This window comes from Nannobrachium achirus (assembly GCF_963921795.1).
Source record: "Nannobrachium achirus genome assembly, chromosome: 22".
Classification (NCBI taxonomy): domain Eukaryota; kingdom Metazoa; phylum Chordata; class Actinopteri; order Myctophiformes; family Myctophidae; genus Nannobrachium; species Nannobrachium achirus.
The window spans coordinates 37,908,815-37,922,944 of record NC_137829.1 but is presented as its reverse complement, the minus strand read 5'-3'; the positions used below and the strand labels follow the sequence as shown (position 1 = coordinate 37,922,944).

Genomic DNA, 14,130 nt, shown 5'->3' with positions numbered 1-14,130 from the left:
CGAGTATATACTGATGACATCAGGGATCTCCATATATGGGCATAAAATGGACAAGGACTGACAGATAGAAATATCTCCATATGGCCATAAAAGGGACAAGGACTAAAGGTGGTTGCACACTGCTGCGTTTTTCGTTGCGAAATGCGTTTTTCAGGGCTAGGAGAGAGAGAGAGAGATAGAGAGAGCAAGGGACCGAGTGGTGCGCGAAACGGACGGCAGTGTGCAAACGTGACTGACATAACGTGAGGTTGATTTTTTATTTGCGTGCTCCGAAATTCACTCCGATATTCGGCCCGAAAAACGCAGCAGTGTGCAAACAGCTTAACAGATAGAGATCGTTGACATCAGGGGTCTCCATATATGGGAATAAAAGGGACAATGACTGATATATGGAGATCTCCGTATATGGACATATCGGCGGTGCAACGTAGGTGTGAGAGTATGGACATTGTGAATAGTATGGACAAATGTGCACTCTGTTGTGTGATGGGACGTCACTATGATGTCATATTGACACCCCGGTGATTTGGTGGATTGGCAGGTGGTGGATATGAGATTATGAAATCACACAGTGATGTCAGTGTGATGTCAATGGGTCATTACCTATATAAATATTTCCACCTGTTATTTCCATGCTGTTCTGTTTTGATAGGTGATCTGGTGTGCGTACATCCATTTCCTTGAATCTCTGTATTGGATTTTTCTGCGACCAAGCAGTGCATGCAACTACAAGGATCTAACCGTGAGGTCCACTCCAAATTGGTCTACCCTTTAGGAAGATCACAACAAGAACGCATGCATGCGTGGACACATGGACAGCCAGACGGACAACAATAGAGACACATGTACACAAGTTACATACAGCTGACAGAGCAACAGGTCTGGCATAAATCCTATGCCCCATTAGTTTGGAAATTGATGTTTACCTTTAGTAGACTTTAGGCATTTATTTATTTATTTTAAATGCATTTCTGGATGGTAATGTAATTTAATGAACAAATTGAGTACAGTATGGACCATTTCAGTGGGATGCATAACTGGTATGCTCGTTGTCACACTAGACTAACATACTGTAATGTCTGTAGAGAAGCTATGTCTGGAGTCACCTCACATGGACTCTCCTGTGAAGTGTGCAAGTTCAAGGCTCATAAACGCTGTTCTGTCCATGCGACCAGCAACTGTAAATGGACCACGATGGCATCCATAGGCAAAGACATTGTCGAGGATGAGGAGGGGATCTCCATGCCTCATCAGTGGTTAGAGGGGAACCTGCCCATCCATGCTAAATGCACCATCTGTGATAAAACATGTGGCAGTGTCCTCAGATTGCAAGACTGGAGATGTATCTGGTGTAAAGCTATGGTACACACTCGTTGTAAGGAGCAGCTGTCGTCCAAGTGTCCTCTGGGGCGTTGTAAAGTCTACGTTATCCCACCAACTGCACTCAGCAGTATTGACTCTGAGGGTTTCTGGAAGGTATCCGGCCTTCCGTCCAGTACCAGTCCTCCTCTCCTAGTGTTTGTCAGCTCTAAGAGTGGAGGCAACCATGGAGTGAAGTTCCTCAGACGTTTCAAGCAGCTGATGAATCCTGCTCAAGTGTTTGATCTGGCGAATGGAGGACCAAACCTAGGTCTGCGTCTGTTTCAGAAGTTTGATAAGTTTAGCATTTTGGTGTGTGGCGGTGATGGAAGTGCCAGTTGGGTGATGTCCGAGATAGACGCACTAACATTGAGCAAACAGTGCCAGCTGGGTGTGTTGCCATTGGGAACAGGGAATGACTTGGCAAGGGTTCTGGGATGGGGTTCAGCCTGCGATGATGACAAACAAGTACCTCAGATACTAAAGAAACTTGAGAGAGCTAGCATCAAGATGTTAGACAGGTGGAGTATCATGGTATACGAGACCACGTTTCCACAGCAACACTCGGCCTCTGTGGTTACAGAAGACTGCAGAACTGAAAACATGGAATCATGTTATACGGAGAAGTTTGTGATGAATAACTACTTTGGAATTGGCCTGGATGCTAAAATCGCTCTGGACTTCAACAACAAGAGAGATAAACACCCAGATAAATGCAGGAGTCGTACTAAGAACAAGATGTGGTATGGGATTCTGTCTTTCGGTGAACTGCTACGAAGAACCTACAGGAACCTGGAACAGAGGGTCCTGCTAGAGTGTGATGGTTGTCCCATCCCGTTGCCCAGTCTACAGGGTATTGTAGTTATGAACATTTCCAGCTACGCTGGAGGGACCAACTTCTGGGGAGGAACAAAGAAGAATGATACATTCGCTGCTCCATCGTCTGATGACAAGGTGTTGGAAGTGGTTGCTGTGTTTGGCATCATGCATTTGGCCAAAGCATGGTCCAGAGTTAGCAGCAATACTCATCACCGCATCGCACAGTGTTCTACGGTAAAGATTACTATCCTCGGAGATGAAAGTGTTCCTGTGCAGGTAGATGGGGAGGGATGGCTTCAACCTCCAGGATGTATTCAAATCATCCACAAGAACCAAACTCAGACCCTCACCAGAGTCTGAGTGTTTGAGAGCATTCTTGAGCCGTGGAAAGACACAGAGATGTGAATGTTCCCACCTGCAAACATCCCTCCCTTCCCAGTCTTGAGGTCAGGTCGCCCTGTTTCATTTGGATAGGCTGCATGAGCACTGATAAATACTGGTGAGGTGGCCAAGTATCATGCTGTCAACGCTAGCTCTAAAGCTATGGATGCTGGCCCCCGAAAACTGTTAATGTTTTTTTGTTTTGTTTTTTGAAGCGGTGAAAGCCGCTTCCAAGGTGTGGCTTTGTCTGTCCCGTGCATGCTTGACCAATTGAGGATTGGTCAAGCTTCACATGCCAATTTGGCCCTCCAGACAAAATCATTCAGAATTCATAAAAATATAGAACTAAAGCACATAGAAAGTATAGATCTAGAACACAGATTTCATAGCTCTAGAATTAATAAAGTGACTGGGGGACATGACAAAATGAATAACCTTTGTTGTCAGGTGAAATGAGTGAGAGTGAGAGGGTGAATTTACTATATGGCGGCCAGGGCACAGCTCCAGCTGGTGAGTTAAATAACTCCATGCCCTCTTTCTTCCTTTGTAGCCAATCACGGGCCACATGTACAACTGTAGCCAATCAGAGAGGGGCAAAAGGTGACATCATAATATCAAGGTATATATAAGGCTGCATACGGGTATTTATCCAGTTTATAAATTGGTGATCTCTGGATGTGAGCAGCCTGGGGTGAGGATCCATTAGGGACTGGTGAGGAGATGGGTAACAAACACAAGAAATACAAACACAGCAATGATTAATTAGTCCGACATTTCTTTGTTCCTGCATCCCATTAGTCTGAATTTAGTGAATGTTAACCTGGTGAAGATACTATGCCTAAACCTAACCTCAGTAAAACTGTGCCTAAACCTAAACCTAACCCTAACCTCAGTAAAACTATGCCTAAACCTAACCCTACAACCTAACCCTAACCAAATTAGGACTAATGAGATGTAAGGACAAAAGACGTGCTTACACATCCTTTAACCCATTAATAATTATTCATTTAGATTTTAACCACTTCATTATTACTTGCGCCAGCAGAACTAGCAAGTACGACAATACAAAGGCAGGACCTATAACCAATGAGGGAGCAGCATTCTGGGTGACATCACAACCAACAAGTGTGACCTGATATAAATAACACGTCACAAGTTGGCTCCTTGACAGAGTGCCAACTTGCCCACCCACATACAGACAACACAGATCACAGTACTTGCGCTCTCTGCTGGCGCACAAGTAAGCCATATATGGCCACAACTGCACAAGACGCAAGTTGGCACCTCGACAGAGTGCAGTCTAATAACTATAACTATAAAAGTAGTTTTAGATATCGTCAAGTGGATGGAAGAGTTCACACCAACTCTGAAAAAAATACAATGGTGAACAAACAATATCGAGCATAATCAACAATGTCTCGTTACTAGGGGTGTAACGATACATTTGAACAATCATACGATACGCATCACGATACATGGTTGACGATATGATACATGGACGATATTGGTTCATTCATGGCGATACGATACGATTCGATTCAATGATTTAAGATCGATATAGTAACTATTTAGCAAAGACTTTACATGTGTGAGAAACGTGTCAATAGAGCAGGTTTCTTAAGGGAAAAATATATTATGGATATAAATAAGTAAACACTGTGATTAATACATGGACATTATATTATAACACATACAGTATGGACAAACCCACACCTTGACATGAACACAGAGATTACACACATTTATCGATAGATCTCTGCCTTGGCGTGGCAGAGATAATGAAATTCCCTTCAGTTGTTTTGGCTTTAGTGACATCAGCAATGATGCCAAGAAGTGACATTGTTGATGATGTCATGTGACGTCATTGATGATATAGTCTTTAAGTTAAGTTTTTGTTCCAGAGACCTTGTAGTCAGCTAAAGAAGTTACATTCACCTATTCAAACTGGAAGGGAGGTACAAGGTAGCTCTAAGCTAAACAAGACAAGCCAGTACTTGGATACTATTAGCTAGATAAACACAATTCCCAAGGACTGGACTTACTTTCAATTAGACACTATAGAAACCTCTCTGTAAATATGAGCACCGCCAGAACAGAGAACCCAGTGAATTGGAGCGTGTCCAATCAGAATGGTCAGTTTGCCATTAAGCCTGTTGGAGTACTAGGCAGAGATGGAGGAAGAGGCCCACAACACCAGCAACTACAACAAATAAAGGGCTCCAGCATAATCAACAATGGTAACTGCCAGCCAGCCCCCACAGCTAACACAGTCATCAAGCCTAGAGATGACTGGAAGAAACATTTGAAACTCCGCCTAAAGGACACAAGAATTAAAACCTCTGATGTGACTGCGACTAAAGGCAGTGAATTTGAAGATTTCTGCTTAAAGAGGGAGCTTCTTATGGGAATCTTTGAGATGGGCTGGGAAGAACCATCCCCAATCCAGGAGGAGAGCATTCCCATTGCACTGTCAGGAAGGGACATCTTGGCCAGAGCCAAGAATGGCACAGGGAAGAGCGGAGCCTACCTTATTCCCTTGCTTGAACACATTGACCTGAAGAAAGACTGCATACAGGCTCTGGTCATTGTGCCTACCAGAGAACTGGCTCTGCAGGTGAGCCAAATCTGTATCCAGGTCAGCAAACATATGGGTGGGGTGAAGGTCATGGCAACCACAGGTGGAACCAACCTACGTGATGACATTATGAGACTTGACAAAACCATACATGTGGTCATCGCCACCCCTGGGAGGATTTTAGACCTGATCAAGAAGGGAGTGGCCAAAGTCAACCAGGTGCAAATGATCATCTTGGATGAGGCAGACAAGCTCCTGTCTCAGGACTTTGTGGTGATGATGGAGGACATGTTGCGCTTCCTGCCTAAACAGAGGCAGATTCTGCTTTACTCTGCAACTTTCCCCATCAGTGTGGAGAGGTTCATGAATTCTCATTTGCATAAACCCTATGAGATTAACTTGATGGAGGAGCTTACCCTGAAAGGGATAACTCAATATTACGTCTACGTGACTGAAAAGCAAAAGGTTCATTGCCTTAACACCTTGTTCGCCAAGCTCCAGATAAACCAGTCCATTATCTTCTGCAACTCCTCTCACAGAGTAGAGCTCTTGGCCAAGAAGATCTCCCAGCTGGGCTACTCGTGTTACTACATTCATTCAAAAATGAGACAGGAGCACCGCAACCGAGTGTTCCATGACTTTCGAAATGGCCGGTGCCGGAATCTTGTCTGTACTGACCTCTTCACAAGAGGAATCGACATTCAATCTGTCAACGTTGTCATTAACTTTGACTTTCCCAAGCTTGGGGAAACGTACCTTCATCGCATCGGCCGATCTGGCCGTTTCGGACATTTGGGTCTTGCCATCAACCTGATCACTTATAACGACCGCTTCAACCTCAAGGGTATTGAGGAGCAGCTAGGAACAGCCATCGAACCCATCCCCCGCATCATTGACAAGAGTTTATATGTGGCATAGTACCTGAGCAGATCAGAAATATTTGCTTTAATTAAAATGTTAAAACGGAGGTCAATGGCGGTCTGATCAGGATCAAACCGTACCCAAACATGGAGTCATATCTATGTCATAGATATATCATAGATGATTGATGTCAAAGACTGGCCACATGAAGTCCAAGATCAACATTGGTCTCATGCCTTTATTAAACCCTGTCTTGTTAATGAATAGTATACATTGTATACTGTAGCTTCCATATGTCTACTTGTTTGTTTTTTAGTTCCACCACAAGGAATGCATATTCTTTTTTGGGGCTGTTTTGCTGCACCACTATTGTACGTCCTGAAGACATCACTCAGTCAGCACTCAGAGTGAAGGGAAGCAGCGGAACTGCTGGCTTCCCTTGGCTGGATTATTTTTCCCTTCACCAAGAGAGCTGTCTGGAGAGAGCTGTCTGGAGAGAAGAGAAGCTTGTGCTTCTAATAGGAATTGCCCGAACCCTTTCACTGTCAATACTAGAACACTAAACGTTCCTGAGAAGAACTCTGCAGCCCATCCCACCTTGACTCACAAGGATTGCTGTCTTTGTCCTTATAATATTCCTGTAGTTTGACGAAAGGAAGATGGGGTCTAACAAAGCTGATTATCTCAGATTTCATGTGAGCCTTTTGTGATGTCTGTCACCTATGACCTCCATGATTATCATAAATCTAAATTTGGGCTGACTGCCATAAAATTATGAATATAGTTCAAAGAACATAAAAAAAGATAAGCCTCGGACAGACATAACAGTCCTACATCTACAAAACCTTGTAGGCTACTACTGTAGGTGGCTAGCCTCCAACAGAAATGTCCCCCCCCCCCCCCCCGTCCTACCTTTCACCTACAGTAGGCTATATGGACATTAATCTGATAGTTGTGTGGAAACACCTGTATGCCTTGTATAAGCTATACTATTATTTCCTTAAGCTAATGTGTGCTTGCCTATAGGGCAACACAACTATCTGTTCCGAGTTTACAGAGTGACTTTTAGCCAATTAGGACTCAGGAGGCAGCATTCTTGTAAGGTCACCTTTATGCTGCTTCCTCATCGGCTAAAAGTTACTCTATAAATTAACTCCTTAATTGAAAAGAAAAGGCAACCACACTCACAATTTCCCAGAATTGCATCTTTCTAGTTTATTAAAATGTATATTTCCACCCATGCAGGCTTTCTTTTGTGTGTGTGTTAGAATTAATCTGGAAGTTCACCATATGCATTTTACAACTGCAATCCAGAACTTATTTGAATGAATACAATGTTATTTGAACAAATCTGCAGTTAGTAGAACTATACTGAGAGATTGAGATTGCCTCTTGAAATGACATCTGGGATAACAATAGCAGCAGGCAACAGTCTGGACCCCATGGGTAGGATTGCGTTTAATAATCTGTTAATAATCCTTTTTTTTTTTTTGGATTAGACATAAAACTTTGTTAACGATGGAGATCCCCCCCCCCCCCCCCCCCATACTTAATGAACTTACATTGTAAAAAAAGGTTACTGGAATACATTCTACACATTGTCGGACAGTAAATACAGTAAGTACACTGTAGTTGAGATGTCTGTGTTGATGGTAGCTGTTGTAGGCTACGCTAGAGAAGAAATCTCTATGACCAGAGGACAGTGAAGAAAGCAGGAAAGATCATGAGATAGAGACCCAACTCATTACCTCAGCACCTGCTTCAAGGTCTTGCCCTAGGAGATATGGTGCCTCTAAATTCAAGAAGGCAAGGGGCAGTCCAGTTTCACCCCTCTGCCATTAAGCTCCTTAAAAACAACCCCCTTCCCCCCAATACCTGATCCACCTCACCTGGTCCAACTGGACTTGCGTGCTAGTGCCCCCCGCACACGTGTGCATACACACACCAGCGGCATCAGTTCAGAAAAAGCTAAGGTATGGCAACATGACTGGTGTCTTGTGCGCGTGCAAGACACCAGTCATGTTGACTGGTGCATGCATTTTCCTGAATGTATGCATTGACCCGAGCAAAACAAATTTCCCTAAAAATATGCAATAAAACACAATCCATTCATGTGATCCGGGAAGGTTCAATTAATATCAATATACTGAAGCTAGGACTAAGCTGTGATGTCAAAGACATTGTTTCGGGTGTGACTATTTCAATCAGTGACAGACTGCTTGTGTAGTCTAATCAGCTTTATTAGGTCATAGTGTCAACAGCACTGAATCAGTGATTGTTACCAGTACAAATCACTCTGGCTACTGTCAGCCTCTACTCATTATTATCGATGGAACTCCTATATCAGGGGTGTTCAACGTTTTCAGGCCAAGGACCCCTTAGCTGAGAGAGAGATGAAGCAGGGACCCCCAGATTCCATATAGTTTCAAGTTTCATTGTTTGACAGCACAATCATCAGTGTATTTTGGATTCATATCAATTTGTGTTATCAGATATGTAACCACTTGAACCGTCAATACTAAATAAACTTGACCTTTCACTCTGTACTTAGTGTGCTCTTTTTTCCACTCTACACCAAAGCTCTTTGCCAAAAATAGCTGATCTACAAGCTCACAACACCTGCAGTGCGAGGCATTGAGCGCTTGTAGATCTGCTATTTTTGGCTAAAGTTCTCAGAATATGGACTTTAGGGTTCAAGTGGTTAATATAAAAAGGACAAAAAAGGTTTCTATCACACAAAGATTTGAAGGACCCCCTGTAGGCCTAGTAATTCTTAGGACCCTTAGAGGTCCCGGACCCCCTGTTGAAGACCCCTGTCCTATATAATGACCAGGGAAGGGACGATAATCATTTATTATTGTTTATCGCAGAAAAAAAAACTCGCTCACAATAATTGTAACGTGGATATTTTAATGTATTTTAATTTGATTTTACGTCATACACAGCGATAGACTAGGTTTTATCGAGCTGCAAATTCAGTACCACTTAAACCCCCTATACTTGATCAAATGGATCTGTAAAGAGCACAATAACTTATTTCTACACAAATCGATTCACCAAAAATAAATCTTCAAGCTCGCAACACATTGTGAGCTTGTAGATTGTCTATTTTGGGTGAATGTTCCCCCTAGAACAGGATTCTGGGGTTTCAAGTGGTTTGGTTTTAAGCATATTTTGAATATCGCAATATTTTTAATCGCAATTATTTTATAATAATCGTGACATCATTTTCTTATCGTCCCATCCCTAACGAGGACACCACAGAACTAGTATTTTCCGTAATCCGTTTTGCATTCGACTAAATAGGAAGTGAATGTGAATTCTGTTTTGAGGTGAGGTTTGTCGTTTTAAATAGTTGGATAGTCGGCTGGATGAACGGTTGCTCTTGCAAGAAATTAGGAATATACGTTAAAACATTTCAAGAGCTACAACAAAAGAATTGCACTTACTTGTTACTTAAGTATTTTTACTCTACGAAATCAACTTGGATCGAGTGTAAAAAAAAAGAAAAAAAGAGGATAGAGTGCTTTAAAAAAGTAAAATGTCGAGTTCACAGACTGCTCAGTCACGAAGATGCAGGTACAACAGTTATACTTCAATTCATATCCCAGACAAGCTTAGTTTACAGAACAGACGGTTGTGTAAAACTACTGTAGGCCAACTCACATTTAACGTTCTTGCCAGGCAAATCCATTTGACAATAAAGTGAATACAAAAGTGGAATTATTTGCTAACAAAGCAGTAGCCAAGTGGTGGTTAAATATTCCAGAGAAGAAAATAAAATAAAACCTCATAAAATTGCATTCGGGACATCACAAAAACAAAGACAGATGCGACTCTTAAAAAGTCTTTCCAGCTAGCTTAGAAAGCCGATATACTCAGGAGGAAGTTACTCCACTCCCCAACTGTAATACAATATACATCAGCATTGACATTTTCCTCAGCATGTAGATGCACAATACTGCCGTCATTAAAGAAAACAATAAGAAGAAAATACTGACAATACATTAACATGGATATCTAAAATATGTCTGTCATACTGTATAGCACTTTAACAAATTACGCTGAAAAGTATTGTGAATTATGACAGCTGAGTTGACATGGTGATAAAGGGGAGCAGTAATACCAGTAGAATCAAGATGGGGGGAAATTGAACTGCTAACAAAGACCCGAAGGTTTGTAATAGACTGTGTTATGGTGGGCGTTCATTCCCTTGGAGAAACTACAGTGTACCATGTGCATATTGTTGTCGTTTCCATATTTCAACAGTTTTTTTGTAAATTAGTGCCCTACTTGATCATACGACAGTGTCAAACAAAATGATCAGATATACAAGCTCGGAACGCGGTACAAACCAACGCTTTTTGAGCTTGTCGATCTGCTACTGCAACTTCTCAGACAGCGAGTTTCTCCAGTTTGAAATCGTCGTCATTCATAGCATAGGTTGAGGTAATAAAAAGCAGATTTAAAAATCCTCGTGATATGACCCCAGAGTGGCATCTCCAGCATTCTTGGATTAGGCGATTATAATACATTCATCTAAGTAAGGCAGGTAGTAGTAGTTTCTACAGTGTTTGAATACCAGAATGCATCAAGATGAAGATAAATCATGTCCATTTTCTTGGATTGATTGATTGATTGATTGTTGTGGTCTGACATAATGCAAGGAATCACATTAACCCTAAAAAATGCAGACATTAAAATGTTGCTTAGCTCAATTATTACGAAATAAAATGTTAACATTTACATTAACAGTGAGAACGGACATACATTTTTTTCTTTTTCTTTTAGACACAACTGCTAGATTCCTGTGGCTCAAAACCCAGGCATTCCTGGCTGCATCCTACTTTTCATACTGTATGTGCAGTCACTTGAGCCACAGCTTAAACCGCCATTGACTCACAGGCAGTCTAAAGCAGTGGTTCTCAAACTATTTAAATTTCAAGGACCCCCATAACTGTCAGCGTTCCATAGCTAAATGGCTTACTTCTGGAACCCCCTCAAGGAACCCGGAGGGTCCCTGAAACTAAGGTTGGGGTCCAATTTTAACTATTCCAGTCCCTTAGCGGTTCCCTTTTAATGGTCTGAATCCTAAACGGTTCCCTTTAATGATTCCTATAGGGGGTTCCAAATAGACCCTTAGAAGTCTGTTACTGAGAATGTACAAGTCCATTGGCCCCTTCTCAGAGTTATGGTGGTCATTGAAATTAAAAAGTTTGTGTTGTATAGCAGACGTGAAGTCCACATACCAGGTCGGACAGTGATCATGATCAAACCGGTTGTGATGTGATGGAACCGATTCCGGTTCCTCAATGTTGGAACCGGTTCCGAATCGAAACCCTACCTGGAACCCCCTTTGAGAAGCACTGGTCCAAAGCAGTGGTTCCCAAACTTTCCGGGTCGAGACCCAAAAGGGAAATCAGATGTTTGCCCCGGGAAAATAGCAGATCTACAAGCACACAATGTGTCGCTTGGCGCCGCGTTGCAAGCTTGTAGATCGGCTATTTTTACTACTTTGTAATTATATATATTTTTTATTTATGGAATTGTGTGGATTTGCTTGTTTTCAAATGTATAAAAGTATATATTTCTTAATATTAAAAGAAAATCTTTTGAAAGATTTCTTTAAATGTATGAAAAGAAATTTTTATTTTTATTCGAGTCGTGACCCATCAATATTGGTCTGTGACCCACAAATGAGTCCCAACCCAGTGCTTGGGAACCAATGGTCTAAAGACAACATGACACTATGGAACTACAGAAGCAGCTCAATTCATCGAGATGCCAGTGACAATAAAGAAGAAAAATCACCACTCACCTGGCTCAATCTTTGCTAAGGTGCTGGAAAAATGAAAAAGACCCAATGAATTTAAATTATTTCCACATATTGACATTTTACACAGACTTCCCTTTACGTAAGTTCTGGGTCTTCGATAGACCTTCTTGAGCAAACCTAATCAAAGTGATGTCGGCACAATGTCCAAGTGTGTGGAAATCTGTTGAGTTTCATTAGTACCCTAATGGATGAACTCAAACCCAAATCATAACATGGTACAAAAAACATGTGTAAAAATGTCAGTAGAAGATAAAGCAGTTGCTGTCCAGTTCACGGTCCAGTGTTGTGGTGTTAATCCAGTGATATTTCAAGAGACAAATGTAAAAAAATAAAAAATAAAACATAGTTCACATCCAGTGGCTGCAGTCACTTCTAGTTTCAGAGGGAATTACCTACTGTATATGTATGTGTGTGTATTATTCAGTGTGTAAAACATAATAAAATAAATGTATGTAGTGTACGACATGGAATGTATGACACCACACAGTAAAGTTCTTTTATCCATTCGTATACTCTTGGAGTTACAAATGGACAAATTGGACCCGCATGGGCCCATTTAGTTCCATTTGAACACTCTTGGACTTAATTGAACACTTAGGATTTTACATTGCACTCCCACAAGTGACCCTCATGTCAAGAGTATTCAGAGGAAGCGAGCAGGTCTTAGCATTGACCTGTGATCCTTCTATCGCCGGCCATTCCCTCAGTCTTTCCTAAGGTGTTCAATGTCCAGTGTGTCTAAAAGCAGTGTGGCAGGTGCTTGTTGTACACACAAGGAAACGCTCAGAGTAGCAGAGATCCAGTGGAACGTATTATCAGCAATAAAACATAATAAAAACACAATAAAAACAAGAGTGGGGGGGAAAGTTATTTCTGAAGAGTCTTCACCATTCCAAAAGAGAGATGAGGAGGAGGTTTGGGGTTTTTATCCACAGTGGAATGAAGATTGACAGAGGCCATAATCCAAAGTTTTCGTTTAGTTTTCTTTTTTCAACCCTTGGGGAGACTTGTTTCGTGTAGTTGGACTACACTCTGACAATCTAAGGCCACTGGAATAACACGTTAGGTGTGTTCTTTTCTGGGAGGGTTGCTCTCATCTTTCTGTGTTGGGGGGGGTGGTGAAGGTGTCGTCTCCTCAGAGCTCAGTGGTCAGAAGACCTCTGGACTTGGCTCCGTCTTCCGAGGCCGGCTGCTGCTGAGCCACACCGCTGCAGGACAGAGGGACGGAAGGACAGGACGGGACAAAGACGTTTACTGGATATAAGACAGCAACGAACACAAGCAGGTACTATGGTCAACTCCCCCAACTTGACTAACTACCAGGATTATCAAGGCAGTGGTTCATTTGAATGAGGCGATAGTCAGTCACCAGACAGGGCCTTTAAATCTCTTCTTTAAAGAGGGGGTGCCATAGTTTTGCACTTTTTCTGGTTTTCATGTGTCTAGGTCAGGAGGTTGACAGTACTTCATTAGACCCCCTGGTGTGGTTGTTATGAACAATTATGTATTCCCTTTGTATTTGGGGTTTCTTCCTGGAGGCTGACACCTTGTGGGTCAAAAGTGCCGATCCAAAAACGCAGATAAAATTACATCATATAATCATCCCCTCCCCTTTTACCATTCACCCAACACTGTGGGTGTGGATAACTGACAATAAATGACAACCAGGCATACTTAACTCTTAGCCAGCCAAATCGCCTTCCATCGCCATTTTGAGGAGGGTGAGGCAGCCAGATCGCCAAACGTCGCATTGGGGATCATTTTCTGATCATTTTGGTATTTTTTTGACATTTTTTGAGCTATAAATGACCTTTCTAGCTTAATTTTAGTCTAAAGTTACATATTCGAAGGAAGTGACATCATCGATGACGTAACCCGGAAGTCGTTCGGCCATAACATAGAATGGGCCTTTTTACAGCATTGAATGTTGACGTTTTTCTTATCAAACTTTACCATATTTAGACCGATTTTCATTCGGAAAAAAATGGCTGGACTGACAGATTGGTCACTCAAGAGCAAAAACAAGTGTAAATGGCGTGCGCACGACGTTCGGATCGTGTTTTATAGCTCCCGTTCGGCGGACCGGGAGACATAATGGCCGCCAATGGGCGCCGCCATTATGGGTCTACTGCTGTCCACTCGCTAGTCCAGACTCTAGGAGATTATCGTTGGGCACACTCTAGTGGATAGTACTAGTACTACATTCTACAACAATATGATCCCTGTTGGGTTAGATTAAAGCTAACTTGGAAATTAATAAAATTCCTGGCAGTATAGGCGCACAAGCCTATTGTAAATG

At 42.1% G+C, this 14,130-nt stretch overlaps 3 protein-coding genes across 3 annotated transcripts in view; 2 read left to right on the top strand and 1 right to left on the bottom strand.

The window, feature by feature from the left end:
* Window positions 1-405: 405 nt before the first annotated feature.
* On the top strand, window positions 406-2,538 carry LOC308307621 (diacylglycerol kinase delta-like; the record flags this gene model as incomplete). Its single annotated transcript, XM_080752887.1, has 2 exons — window positions 406-431; window positions 1,011-2,538. The coding sequence occupies 2 exons, from the start codon at window positions 406-408 to the stop codon at window positions 2,536-2,538; spliced, it is 1,554 nt and encodes a 517-aa protein (XP_080609013.1).
* A 2,098-nt stretch (window positions 2,539-4,636) lies between these two features.
* Window positions 4,637-6,052, top strand: LOC308307967 (putative ATP-dependent RNA helicase ddx6; the record flags this gene model as incomplete). Its single annotated transcript, XM_080753311.1, has 1 exon — window positions 4,637-6,052. One exon carries the CDS (start codon window positions 4,637-4,639, stop codon window positions 6,050-6,052), a length of 1,416 nt encoding a protein of 471 aa, XP_080609437.1.
* A 6,108-nt stretch (window positions 6,053-12,160) lies between these two features.
* epb41l5 (erythrocyte membrane protein band 4.1 like 5) overlaps window positions 12,161-14,130 on the bottom strand; it is a 95,702-nt gene continuing 93,732 nt past the window's right edge. The window contains exon 28 of the mRNA XM_080752886.1: window positions 12,161-13,039. Within this exon, the coding sequence (XP_080609012.1) occupies window positions 12,967-13,039 (73 nt within the window). The 3' untranslated portion in view covers window positions 12,161-12,966. The remainder of the gene's footprint in view (window positions 13,040-14,130) is intronic.